Raw genomic sequence first — 13,616 nt, forward strand, 5'->3', positions numbered from 1 at the left:
GGGGCATGAGGACCCCTGCCCTTCACCCCCCTTCCCGATCTCTCCAGATACCAGCCACCTGCCAAAGACTTGGTAGATTGTTTCTGCGTCCTTGGTTTGCCTCTTTTGGGGGAGGTCTATAAGAGGGGGGCGAGGGGGCAGGGGAGGGGCAGGTGGTCTATAATGCGGGAGGGGAAGAAGGAGAACAGGGGGTCTGTAAAGGGGGGCAGGGGGAGGGGACAGAGTGGGAGGAGGTCTGTAAAGGGGGGAGGGGCAGGGGGAGGGGCCGGGCTCTATAACGGATTGAAAAGGGACGGGACCTAACTAGAATCCCGCCTCCCACGTTACGTCCCCCCCGTTCCCGCAAGGGGGGGCTGTGTTGTCGGCAGCCCCCCCCCCTCCTCCTCCGTTGCCTTCCACCTTCCCTCCATCCCTCGCCCGGCTCAGCCTCCCGGGAGCGTCTCCCTCCATCCCAGCCCTGGCTCCTTCCCCCGCTCCGGCCGGCTTCTCTCTCCGCCGGGGGGTTTCTACCTCCCCTCCATCCCCGGCCCCCCCCGGGGAGTGGCTCCTTCCCCCTCTGAGATTTCCCTCCCTCCGTTCCTGACAGTCCCTAGCCCCCACCCGCCCCCCAAATCTCTCCATTCCTGGATTTCCCCCTTCTGTCTCTTTCCACCCCCGAGATCTTCTCTCTCCATTTGGAAATTTCCTCCAACTCACTCCCCCTCTGAGCTGGTTCAGCTCCTTCTCCCCATTCCTCCGGCACTGCCCCCCGCCCCCCCTTCAGCCCCGCTCCAACCCGCCTTCCTTTCCTGCATTTCCACGCTCCCTTCTTTCCCCTCCAGAGCATGGGCGAGATTCCTCCCCGCTCACTGCCGCCTTGGGTGTGTCTAGCCCTCTAGCCCTCTGGGCTTTTCTCCGCTCCCTCTTTCCTGGCCGCATGGATTCGCTTCCTGCTTCTCCTCTGCTTCTCAGGAAATAAATACGGAGTGAGTATCTATCTATCTATCTATCCATCCCCATTCACCCCTTCTATCTGTCTATCCCCATCCACCCCCTCTATCTATCCATCCCCATCCACCCACCCATCCATCCATCCATCTGTCTATCCCCATCCACCCCATCTATCTATCTATCTATCTATCTATCTATCTATCTATCTATCTATCTATCTCCCTGCTGCCCTCTGCTGGAGGGGATGGGACCTGCCCCTTGTGTGTGTTTGTGTTGGGGGTATTTTTCAGGCTGTCTGTTTCTCTACGTTGGGGGTCTGATTGTTCCTCCCTCCCTCGGCCAGCCACTCTCTCACCCTCTTTCGTTGTAGGTACCCCACATCATGAGACCACTGTTGGGAGCCCTCCCTGGCCCCCCGGCTCCGTTCCACACCCCCAGCAGCTCGTTTGCTTCCTGGGAACACCCGGAGCCTCTCTGAGTCGGGGGACCGGGAGCACATCCCGACGCCTGTAGGCAGAGATTCCCAAGGCCTGCTCTACGCCTGTTGGACACTATACCTGTAGCTGGGGAACTCCTGGGCTGTAGAACACCAAGAATTCCAAGTTACAGCCTGGCAGCGCACAGTCGTAACCAGTGGCTGCAAGTCTAGAGGGCTCTGTCTGCCTGTAGCCAGAGAACCGACCACTCTCAGCCTGTAGCTGGAGAAATACACTCCCTGCTAGACACTGGTCACCAGAGAACTCCAGGTCTGCTGTGCGCCTGTAGCCGGAGAACTCCAGGTCCGCTGTGCGCCTGTAGCCGGAGAAACTCCAGGACCGCTGTACGCCTGTAGCCGGAGAACTCTGGGATGGCTGTAGACCTGTAGCCAAGACTTCCAGGAGCACTTTACACCTGTAGTTACCGAACATAGGGATTGCCTGTCACAGAAGACCCCTGGACTTATTGTATGCCTATAGCTGGAGAAATCAAGGACTGTTGCACACCTGTAGCCAGAGAACTTCCAGCCCCCATCTGCCTGTAAGATACAGAGACTCCCAGGTCACAGCATGGCAGCACAGAGCCAGAACCAAGTCATTGCAGATTTGGAGGCCACTGTCTGCCTGTAACACATGGACTCCAGGACCATACTACGTCTGTGACCAGAGAACTCCAGGAGCCACGTACAGGTGTAATCAGACAGCCTCCATACCCCCGTAGCTACAGAATTATGGGCTGTAGTCTTACTGTAGGGCACCATACAGCCATAGCCAAAGCCAGATTACTGTAGGTGTTGAAGCAACCGTACGCCTGTAGCCAAAGATGTCTGGGACTGCTGTATGACTGACCCCCACTTTACACACGTAGGCGGAGAAGTCTGGGACTTCTGTACCACTGTACCACTGCCGTACGCCTGTAGGGGACAACTCCAGGATGTCTGTATGACTGTATCTCCATTGAATGGTTGTAGGTGGAGATGTCTGGGATTTGTGTATGACTGCAACTGAAGTGCACACCTGTAGCCAGAGAACTCAGAGGTCGCTCTCCGACTGTAAACCCCTCCCCCCGCCCCCCACCACTACCACCATGTGCCTGTAGGTGGAGAACTCCAGGACTGGCATGCTGCTGTAGCTCCACTGTCCACCTGTAGGAGGAGAACTCCTGGTTCTTCATTCACCTGTAGCTACACTACTTGCCCATAGACAGAGAAGCTGGGGATCTCCCTACGACTGTAAGGGGCAGGATTCCAGGAGTGGCGTGCGACTGTCACCCCGCCTGTAGGGGAAGAACTCCAGGACTGACGTACGGCTGTTAGTCCCATTGCCCGCCTGTCGGAGGAGTGGAAGTTCCCACTACAGATGCCACCCTGACCCTGCCACCTACAGCCAGCCCCGCATGGTGGGGCTGGCCCTGGCTATGAGCGCAGGGTCCTGTGGGTAGCCGGCGCCGGGAGAGGCGGGGCCTCGTTACATGCATGTCCCACGGGGGCAGGTTCAACTTTGACGATGGCGGCTGCTACGTGGGTGACTGGCAGGAGGGCCGGGCACACGGGTACGGGGTCTGCACTGGCCCTGGGGCACAGGGCGAGTACAGCGGGCAGTGGCGCCGTGGGTTCGAGTCTCTGGGTGTCTACACCTGGCCCAGCGGCAACACCTACCAGGGCCACTGGAGCCAGGGCAAGCGGGAAGGGCTGGGCGTGGAGCGCAAGAGCAAGTGGTGTTACAAGGGGGAGTGGAGCCATGGGCTGAAGGGCCGGGCTGGCGTCTGGGAGAGCCACTCCGGGGTCACCTACGAGGGCATGTGGAGGGACGGGCTCCAGGATGGCTACGGCACTGAGACCTACGCTGACGGAGGTGAGGGCAGACGGGTGCCAGCTCGGGGGGTGGGGGGAGGGGAAGTGGGGTTCTATCTGTCCAGCTGCGCGCTCCCTCCATCCAACCATGTCCACGCACAGGCCCATGCTCCATCCACTCTCCTGCCCTGCTCTGCGCTCCATTGCTGTATTTGCATTCATCCCTCCATCCATCCTCCAGCCACCCTTCTATCCCTACGGCTCCACCCTCCCTCCATCCGTCCATCCACCCAGGTCCATCACCCACCCCTCTATCCCTGCGGCTCCACCCTCCCTCCATTCGTCCATCCACCCAGGTCCATCACCTACCCCTCTATCCCTGCGGCTCCACCCTCCCTCCATTCGTCCATCCACCCAGGTCCATCACCCACCCCTCTATCCCTACGGCTTCACTCTCCTTCCATCTGTCCATCCACCCAGGTCCATCACCCACCCTTCTATCCCTGCGGCTCCACTCTCCTTCCATCTGTCCATCCACCCAGGTCCATCACCTACCCCTCTATCTCTGCGGCTCCACCCTCCCTCCATTCGTCCATCCAGCCAGGTCCATCACCCACCCCTCTATCCCTATGGCTCCACCCTCCCTCCATCCATCCTCCAGCCACCCCTCTATCCCTGCGGCTCCACCCTCCCTCCATTCGTCCATCCACCCAGGTCCATCACCTACCCCTCTATCCCTGCGGCTCCACTCTCCTTCCATCTGTCCATCCACCCAGGTCCATCACCCACCCCTCTATCCCTACGGCTCCACCCTCCCTCCATCCGTCCATCCACCCAGGTCCATCACCTACCCCTCTATCCCTGCGGCTCCACCCTCCCTCCATCCGTCCATCCAGCCAGGTCCATCACCCACCCCTCTATCCCTACGGCTCCACCCTCCCTCCATCCATCCTCCAGCCACCCCTCTATCCCTGCGGCTCCACTCTCCTTCAATCTGTCCATCCACCCAGGTCCATCACCCACCCTTCTATCCCTATGGCTCCACCCTCCCTCCCTCCGTCCATCCAGCCAGGTCCATCACCCACCCTTCTATCCCTACGGCTCCACCCTCCCTCCATCCGTCCATCCACCCAGGTCCATCACCCACCCCTCTATCCCTCCGGCTTCACCCTCCATCCATCCACCCAGGTCCATCACCCACCCCTCTATCCCTGCAGCTTCACACTCCCTCCCTCCGTCCATCCACCCAGGTCCATCACCCACCCCTCTATCCCTGCGGTTCCACCCTCCCTCCCTCCCTCCCTCCAGCCAGCCAGCCAGCCAGGTCTATCACCCACCCCTCTATCCCTGCAGTTCCAGCTTTCCTCCCGCCCTCCACTTCCACATTCACTTCCTCCTTCCGTCTGCCCGGTTTCCATCCCCCCGCCGGTTTGTCCTCCCCTCCTCTAACCCTGCCCCGCTCCGTGCCTCCTTTGCAGGCACCTACCAGGGCCAGTGGCAAGCCGGGAAGCGGCACGGCTACGGCGTTCGCCAGAGCGTCCCCTACCGTCAGGCTGCCTTGGTGTGCTCCCTGCGCCGCACCTCGCTGGACTCCCTCCGCAGCGACCCCGACCCCGGCGTGCCCCCTCCTCCGCTCCCGCCCCCTCCCCTGCCACCTCCGCTGCTCCCGGGGGACAGCCCAGCCTCGGGCTCCCGGGGCGGCTTTGTGCTGGCCTTCCCTGGCGACCCGGGCTTCCCCAAGGGGGCCAAGAAGAAGACGGGGGGCTTCTTCTTCCGGCGCTCCCTGCTGCTGAGTGGCCTGCGGGTGCGCCGAGCCGAGTCCAAAGCCTCCCTGGGCAGCAAGCGGGGGTCTCTGAAGAGCGAAGCTGGGGTGAGCTCGACTGGGAGCGAAGCCACCACCCTGAGCTACGCCGAGACCGAACCCCCCGAGATGCCTTCACGGTTGGCCATCGAGGGCTCCTCCACCGAGGTGTATGCCGGGGAGTGGCGCGCTGACCGGCGCAGCGGCTACGGGGTCAGCCGGCGCTCCAATGGGCTGCGCTACGAAGGCGAGTGGCTTGGGAACCGGCGGCATGGCTACGGGCGCACGACCTACCCCGACGGCACCAAGGAAGAGGGCAAGTACAAGCTCAACCGGCTGGTGAGCGGCAAGGTCAAGAACCTCATCCCGCTCCGGCGCAGCAAGGTGAAGGAGAAGGTGGACCGGGCGGTGGAGATGGCCCGCAGGGCCGTCAGCCTGGCCAGGCAGAAGCAGGAGATGGCGGCCACCAGGTCAGCTGGCAGACGGGGGTCACTGGCGGGCCATGGGGTGCTGGGGAGCTGGAGTATTGGGGGCGGTCAGGTGTGGTTGGGGGAGTGCAGGGGGCATCGGGGGAGGGGGACTATGGAGGGGAGCATGGGGTGGGGGACATAGGGGACGCAGGAGAATGGGGGACATGGAGGAGTGGGGGATGTGGAGGCGGAGCATGGGGTGAGTTTTTGGGGGAAAGGGGGTAGGGGATTGGGGATGTAGGAGGCTGAGGGAGGGGAGGGGAGATGTAGAGGAATGGCTCGGGGGGGGGCAGTGGGTGTGTGTCTCAATAACACACCCTGTTACGCTCTGGGGCCTGCAGTGGGACTGCGGTTTGAGTGGGGCTTCAGGGGTTTGGGCAGGGAGCCCTCTGGGGGTCCTGGGATTCACCCCTCAAAAACACCCCAGAACTCTGCCTTTTCTCCTGGCCACAAATCTAGACAAGGCCCAGGCTTCAGCTAGGCCTTGTAGGCCTCAGTAGGCCCAAAGCCATAATTCCTCCATCCACGCCATCTTGTCCCACAACCGCCTCCTCAGCTGCCATTTTCCTCCTTCCTGAAGCTTCACTTCCTGCCTGGGAAGGGGGACCTCAGTCCACGATGGGGAGAGCTCGTGAGCGGGGCACTGGCAGCCATCTTGAAAGTTGGCTCAAGGGATCCCCGAGCGGGTAGACATCTTGAAACCTGGGTTAAGTGACACCACCCAGTGGTAGCCATCCTGAAAGTTGGCTCAAGCCAACCCAACTGAGTAGCCATCTTGAAAGTTGGATCAAGTGGTCCTCAACTGGGGTAGCCATCTTGAAATCAGGTTCAAACCCCCCTCAGCTGAGCAGCCATTTTAAAGTTGACTCAAGTGACCTCCCCAACTGAGCAGCCATCTTGAAAGCTGGTTGAAATGACCATGGAACGCCGGCGTGTCCATTCTCCCAGAGGCACATGGGTTATTCTGTGAGCCGCCCGCCCTGCGGGCATGCCTGGGTGGGATGGGGGCTGGATGGGAACTAATTAACGATGGAGTCCCAGTAGGCAAATGAACCGGGAGGTCCCAGTGGCCAGCTGAGGGGCTGCAGGAGAAGTCTCATCCCTACCAGGAAGGGGGAATTCACCCTGCATTAGGGTGAGGTCAAGAGGGAGGTCAAGAGTAGCCATCTTGAAAGTTGGTTCTAATGATCCCAGTTGGGGCAGCCATCTTGAAAGTTATCCAGTTGGTCCGGATGGAGGAGAGGCTGGGGGGTTGGGTGAATGGTGTGGAGGCCTTGCTGAGACTGAGGTGTTGGAGGGGAAGGCCCTACCACCCAAATTTGACCATATTGAGGTGCTTTCTTGGGGACTACTGGGTTTCTAGCTGGCATGGGGAAGGCAGGTGGGTGGATGGACTTGGCTGTCAGAACTTGTGTCCTTGCCCAGCACTGAAATTGAGACATTGGCTCTGCCAACAATCAGTGACGATGGCTCCTCTCTGTCTGGCTGGAGTTTGCTTTTCTCTCCTTTCCTCTGGCACTCTCCTTCTCTTGTTGCTTTTCGTTAATTATTTCTTTTGCTGGCTGGCTCGTTTTCTGTCTCATTTTGTCTCGCTTTCTTTCTTTCTTTCTTTCTTTCTTCTTTTCCCCCCCTATTCCCTGCTCTCCCCCCCCTGCCATGTTGCCATCCCCAGCGAGGGCATGGTTGGGGGCTGGGGGAGGGGAAGACAGGTTACATGGAGTGTATGCAAGGGCCTGGCAGAGGCTGCCTGGTCTCCTAGACAACCGGGTGATGGCAACAGCGATTGGCTGGTGGTTGCTGTGGAAACAGTGGAGCAGCAGCATCCACTGGGCATGTACCAGGGGAGGGGGGGCAGAGGGGCTGCTGGTGGGGGAAGGGCACTTCCCCTGGCATGGAGCAGGGAGCGGGCTGGGAATTAGAGGGAGGGCGTTGGGGACTGGGTGAAGTGAAGGGGCAAGTTGGTGGCTGGGGGCTGTATAGGGATGGGTGGGTGGGTGATTCTTGGGGCCAGGGTGTGTGATCAGTAACTATGGGTGGGAACAGGTGCTGAGGCCCAGGGTGGGTCTGGATGGGTGCCGGGGCTCAGTGGGGGGGTGGGGTGACGGCAAGGGATGGTGGCTGTGGGGTAGGATGGATGGGGATGGGTGGTGGGTGCTGAGGGTTAGGGTGAGGTTAGGCTGAGGGTTAGGGTGAGGGTTTGGTTGGGTTGCACTGGGGATGGGTGCAGGATGGGTGGGCGGGTTTGGGTGGGGGAGGGCCAGCGCTGACCCCAGGGAGGCTTCACCCCACAGAGACCCACCCTGACCCTCTCCCCAGGGCAGCCGATGCCCGGCTGAAGGCCACGGCCGCGCTGGCCTCCGCCGAGAAGGCCGTGGAGGCGGCTCGAGTGGCCAAGATCCTGGCCCAGGATCTTCAGCCCATCCTGGATGACCCTGGTGAGTTTGGGGGGCAGGGAAGAGGGAGCCCCTAATCCTGGTTTCAGAGTAGCAGCCGTGTTAGTCTGTATCCGCAGAAAGAACAGGAGGACTTGTGGCACCTTAGAGACTAACAAATTTATTTGAGCATAAGCTTTCGTGGGCTAAACCCACTTCATCGGCGGCATAGAATGGAACATAGAGTAAGAAGAAATATATATACATATATATTTCTAATCCTGGGTCTGCTGGGAAGCCCCCCAGCCCAGCCCCCCCTCTGTACAAGTGTGCCTGTGGGCTCCCCCATATTGCAGAAGGGGCATCCACCCCTCCCCATGCTTGTATGGCGGTGATTTTGACCTGAACACCCTTTCTCACCCCATGGCACCCATTTTGTCTCTACCTCCCAATTCCTGACCCCCACATCCCTTTTCTCCCTGCACCCCCAGACCTGGATTCTCCTGACAGTGTTGGGGGGAGGGCTGAATTTGGGGGGGGCATTGAACCCTGTGGGAGTCTATCAACAGAACCCGACTGTTGACCCCCCTTTTATCTCTCCCCCAAAAAACCCAGAGCCACGGACCCACCTGGACTCCGAAGGCACCGACACGGACCTGTTAGAATACGACAGCCCGGAGGTCTATGAAAATGGGGTCACCCCATCAGACGTGACCCCAGACCCCAGCTACCCGCCCACCCCACTGCAGCCCTGGAGGGGAGACCCCCGTCGGACTTGGCACCCTCTGGAGAATGGAGGTCCCCCTCGAGTGCCCCCTGCGGATGCATCAGACCCTGAGGATGAGTGGGGGTGCCGGAGGTTCCCTGCCCGGACACCGGGGTTCCCACCCGAGGAACTGTGGGAGGGGGATGAGGAGGAGGGGGATCCAGGGCGCTCCCTGGTGGGCACCCCTCCCAGCGGCAGCTCTGGAAGCCTCCGGGAGGAAGACGAGGAAGAGGACTACGAGGAAGAGCTCCACCAGCTGGATATTGGGGAGCCCCAGGCAGGGTCGGAGGTGGCGGGACCCCCGGGGCACTCTGGACTGGGGGCTGAAAAGCTGCCTTCGGGGAGGGGGGCTGCGGCTCAGGGTGTGAAGGAGACAGGAGCAGCTGTGAGACAGGTAAGAGGGGCAAAGGGATACCCCCATCCCCCCCCTCCCAGAATTGGGAGAGAACCCAGGAGTCCTGACTCCCAGCCCCTCCTCCCCAGCCACTAGCCCCCACTCCCGTCCCCGAGCTGGGAGAGAACCCAGGAGTCTGTCAGGATGGGAGGGGGGGTTGTGGGTGTGGCCCAGCTGGTGAAGCTCCACGGATTGGCTGGTGTCCTGGCTCCTGTCTCATAGCAACTGCATCTTCTGTCCAGCATCCCTCCCGCCCCACTGCAGCATCTCAGCCCCGCCCAGCAGAGCTGCAGTGGGGGGTGCTGGGAGGAACTGGCCGTGGGGAGGGGGGCTGCGGGTCTGGTGGGTTAGAGTGGGCTGGGAGCCAGGACACCTGGGTTGTATCCCTGGCTCTGGGAGAGGAGTGGAGTCTAGTGGTTGAGGGGGTGCGACTGGGAGCCAGGACTCCTGGGTTCTCTCCCTGGCTCTGGGAGGGGACAGGGGTATTGGGGGTTAGAGCGGAGTGAGGGGCTGGGAGTCACGTGGAGGGTGGGGGATGTGGGGTGGAAAGTTGTGGGTGTGTTTGGGGAGAGGGGGTTGAGGCTGGGGAGTTGGGAGGTGTATGGGGGGCTGCAGTGTCAGCTGGGGTGGGGTTATGGGGGAAGGGGGTGTATGAGGAGAGAGTAAGGTCGGGGTGTCGGAGGGGCGTGTCTCACCCTTCCCTTTTCCCTTGCAGGGAGCTCACCCATTGGTGGTTCTGGCTGTTGTGTTGATTGACATCTGCCTGGCTCACCTGTTCTCTCTGCTTCTCACCTGAGACGGGGGTTTGGGGTGGCTCCCCAACGGACCCCTCCCTCTGCCCCTTCCCCCACCCCACCTGTTGCTCGTTCTCTGCCACTCTGTCTCATTCCCTCTCTCTCTTTCTTCTCTCCTCTCTCGTTCCCTCTCTCTCTCTCTTTCACACGTTCTTCTCTCCTATTTTATTCTCTCTTTCTCTCTCATTCTTGTCGGTCTGTGTCTTTCATTCCTCCGTTCCCGCTCCGCCCCCTTCCCTCTCTCTCTCTCTCTCTCTCTCTAGATTGTTTACATATGAAGGGCTCTTTCTAGTAGATTTCTCTTTCTCTGTCTGAGACCATGACAAAAAAACACCCCCCCGTTTGAAATTTGAGGTTCCTTTCCCCTTAATGCACTCCTTCTTTTGGGGTTCAGTAAATTGGGGATGGGGGACCCCACGACTGGGAGTGGAGGGGAATCCCAGCAGGGGGCGTGCTCTCCCCACCCCTCCAAAAACAAACAAAAATGGCAAACTTTTATTTCTGCTTTTTTAATGACTTTTCTTGCTGCGTCTGAATGAAATAACTAGTTAAAAAATTTAAAAAGGGGGTGAAGGGGGCGATTCTGCCATTGGGGGTGACTGGGGAGCTCAATCTTGGTGCGAGGCTGTTGAGGGCAGCTGCTACACCTAGTGGGGCAAAAGAGGAAGTCCCGCCTTTGGAAGGATGGTTCTAAAGGGGTCAGACAGGAAATCCTGCCTCCTAGTGGGCTTAGTGGGGAACTCGTAGTGTGGAACACCATCTACTGGAGGGTGGGGAAGTTCCTCCTACAGGAGAACCACCCCAAGCGTTCAACACAGAAAGTCCTGCCTTTTGCAGGGATGTGATGGTGCAATAAAGGAAATGGGTTGGGAACACTCCCCGAAGGGGAGAAACGGGAAGTCCTGCCTTTTGTAGGGATGTGACGGTGCAATACAGGAAGTTCCACCCTCGGCAGGGTAGAGGATACTCAGCTGAGCGGTGGAACAGGAAGTCCCACCTTTTTAAAGGGACGTGATGTGCAATACAGGAAGTTCTGCCTTCCGGAGGGTGGAAAATACTCCGAAAGGGGGCAAAGCAGGAAGTCCTGCCTTTTTGCAGAGATTGGTGGGTGCAAAACAAGAAGTCCCACCTTCTGGAAGGCAGGGAGATACGATTTGGGCCAATGAGCCTGCTTGACCATGGGAGGGGAACGCAATGATACCCCAAGGTACGTGTTGACTTAGAGGGGGGCAGTATAGCTGTGGAGGATACATCCCCTCCAATCACCCAGGGCAGGGCTAGGAAGTTGGGGGGCCCTTTGGGGAGCACCCCCTGGCAGGAATCTCCCTTTCGGTCCCCCAGAAAATGCATGAGGATGCTCAGTGTATTGGGAATGTGTATAATCGACTCCAATCCCCATGGCCCTGCAGTTTTCTACCTCCCTCCCTGCTGGCTGTTTCCTCCCTTGCTCCGGCCTTGATCCGATGTCCCCTCCCCGGATTGCCTTTTCCACGGGATATTTCTTATAGCGTGTCTTTGGGATTGAAAATACAAACAGTCTTGCAGATTTAAAAAATGAGAAATTTAATAAAAATATATTAATAAGAAAATGGACTGACATCGTCTTCTTTCATGTTGGGAACCCAGGAGTCCGGGCTCCCCGGGGCTCTAACCCCCGCCCGGGTCCGGGCCGAGAACCCAGGAGTCCGGGCTCTAACCCTTGCCCGGGTCCGGGCCGAGAACCCAGGAGTCCGGGCTCTAACCCTTGCCCGGGTCCGGGCCGAGAACCCAGGAGTCCGAGCTCTAACCCCCGCCCGGAGCCGGGCAGAGAACCCAGGAGTCCGGGCTCCCCGATCGCGGCCGCTGGGCGGGGAAGACTCCGCCCCCGGCTCCGCGCGCTCTATGGTGTCGCATCCCAGAGCGGCCGCCGCTCACCATAGAGACGGCGCTTCCCAGAGAGGCTCCGACCATCGAGTGCAAGATAGAGCGGGCGCGCAGGGAGGGAGAAGGACGCTCTGGGAGGAGGCTGGAGGACTCCTTAGTGTCTCTATCGTCTTAAAGAGACATCCCCCCGCCCCTCCAGAGCAGGGGAGAGAACCCAGGAGTCCTGGCTCCCAACCCTCCAACTCTAACCCACCCACTATAATTACAACCACGTGGCCCCCGAGGGCAGAGAAATCAGCCATCAGGACCTCAAGCAAACCACGAAAGCAAAAAATGTTCCATTTCCGGGGCTTTTCACCCCCTCTGTGGTTCATGGGCTCCCTTTCCCGGGGCTGGGAATGGCCTAGAGGGAAGGTGAAATGACAGGACTCCTGAAGCTAGCAATTTAAGGGGAAGGGCTGGAGGTAACTTAGCAGAGTTGGCAGCGTGGTCATTAGCCAGTTGGGTACAGAGGGTAGGGGGATCGTAGTCCATCTGATACGGACCGGCGTGATTCATCCAGCCCATATCTGATGGGCGAGCTGGAGAGGAACGTGGACAGAGCCGCCCAGTCTAGGTATAAATCAGGGGTCTTAAAAACGCAGCCACACGTGGCCAGCAGAGTTATTTCCTGTGGCCCGCCATAGGCGGCCATAGACGCCTACTCCACCAGCAGCCAAGCTCCCCTCAGACCCAGCCCCTGCTCCTCCCTCCTCCCGAGCGCGCCGCGTCCCCGCTCCTCCGCCTACCTCCCAGTACTTCCTGCCACCAAACAGCTGTTTGGCGGGGCTCAGGACTTTTCAGGAGGGAGGGGGAGGAGCGGGGATGCATGCACTCAGGGGAAGAGGCGGGGCCGGGGTGGGGATTTGGGGAAGGGGTTGGAATGGGGGCAGGGAGGGGGCGGCATTGGGGTGGGGACTTTGGGAAGAGATGGGACAGGGACGGGGTCTCATGGAAGGGGTGGAGTGGGGGTGGGGCCGGGGGAAGCAGCGGGAGGGGTGTCAGTGGTGCAGCCCTCGGGCCAATGTTCTCGTCCTCACGTGGCCCTCCTGGTGATTTGACTTTGAGACCCCTGGTATAAAGCGTCCAGACACTGGCGAATGAAGCAGTTCCCGTCAGGAATTCTCTCCTAGTTAACAATGAGTTTTATTTCCAGCTTGAAAACAGGGCCCCATTGTGCCGGGCGCTGCACAGACCCCAGCCGAGATCAGGGCCCCCGCCGTGTCTGGGGCTGCCCGGGTGGGGATGTCCGCTTGGGGCACCCCCTCCAGAGGATGGTCCCCTGTCGGGGTCCCCAAGCTGCCCTGGCTGTTACCACACTGAGGATTCTGGGCAGAGGGTCTGGGGTCTCCAGCCCTAAGGGATTCTGGGAAGGGTCCCCCCTCCCCGGCATCTCTCCAGCAACAGGCCGGGGTCTCCAACCATCTCCATGACTTTGGCGGCCCTAGATGTGGCCCCGTCTGCTCCCCACAACGCCGTCCTATGTTCTTACCCAGCCCCTGGGGATTTTGGGAAGGGTCCCCTTGACATCTCTTCAGGGATACCCTGTGAAGTTCTTCCCAGCCCTGGAGGATTATGGGAAAGGGCCCCTTGGTGCCCCCACCAGGCCTCCCCATGCCCCTCCAGCGTCTCTGCAGGTGCAGGTCTCTGGCAGATGATCCGTCTTGCTCTTCCCATGGCCCAGCCTGGGGCTCCCCCCACCTCCAGGGTCCTGGGGGTGCTCCTGGACCCTCCTCCGACCGACGCACTTGGGAGTCCTCATCTCAGCCCTGGCAGGGGTGTGAGAAACACCCCCTGATGATGCCCCCCCGGGGACCCTCCATCTCAGTGCCTCTCCACGGGGGTGGGGGTCCCCTACATGGCACCTGCTGACAGAACCGGGAGAGCAGGTCTGAGGAGGGAGACCCTGAGAGGTGGG

The 13,616-nt window shown here is 60.2% G+C and overlaps 1 protein-coding gene across 1 annotated transcript; it reads left to right on the forward strand.

The window, feature by feature from the left end:
- The first annotated feature begins 754 nt into the window (after nt 1–754).
- JPH4 (junctophilin 4) lies at nt 755–11,358 on the forward strand. Its single transcript, XM_074969293.1, has 6 exons — nt 755–965; nt 1,301–3,260; nt 4,678–5,470; nt 7,787–7,905; nt 8,458–9,002; nt 9,718–11,358. The coding sequence occupies exons 2-6, from the start codon at nt 2,882–2,884 to the stop codon at nt 9,796–9,798; spliced, it is 1,917 nt and encodes a 638-aa protein (XP_074825394.1). The 5' UTR covers nt 755–965; nt 1,301–2,881; the 3' UTR covers nt 9,799–11,358.
- The last annotated feature ends 2,258 nt before the right edge of the window (nt 11,359–13,616 follow it).

This window comes from Natator depressus, chromosome 13, assembly GCF_965152275.1.
Source record: "Natator depressus isolate rNatDep1 chromosome 13, rNatDep2.hap1, whole genome shotgun sequence".
NCBI lineage: Eukaryota > Metazoa > Chordata > Testudines > Cheloniidae > Natator > Natator depressus.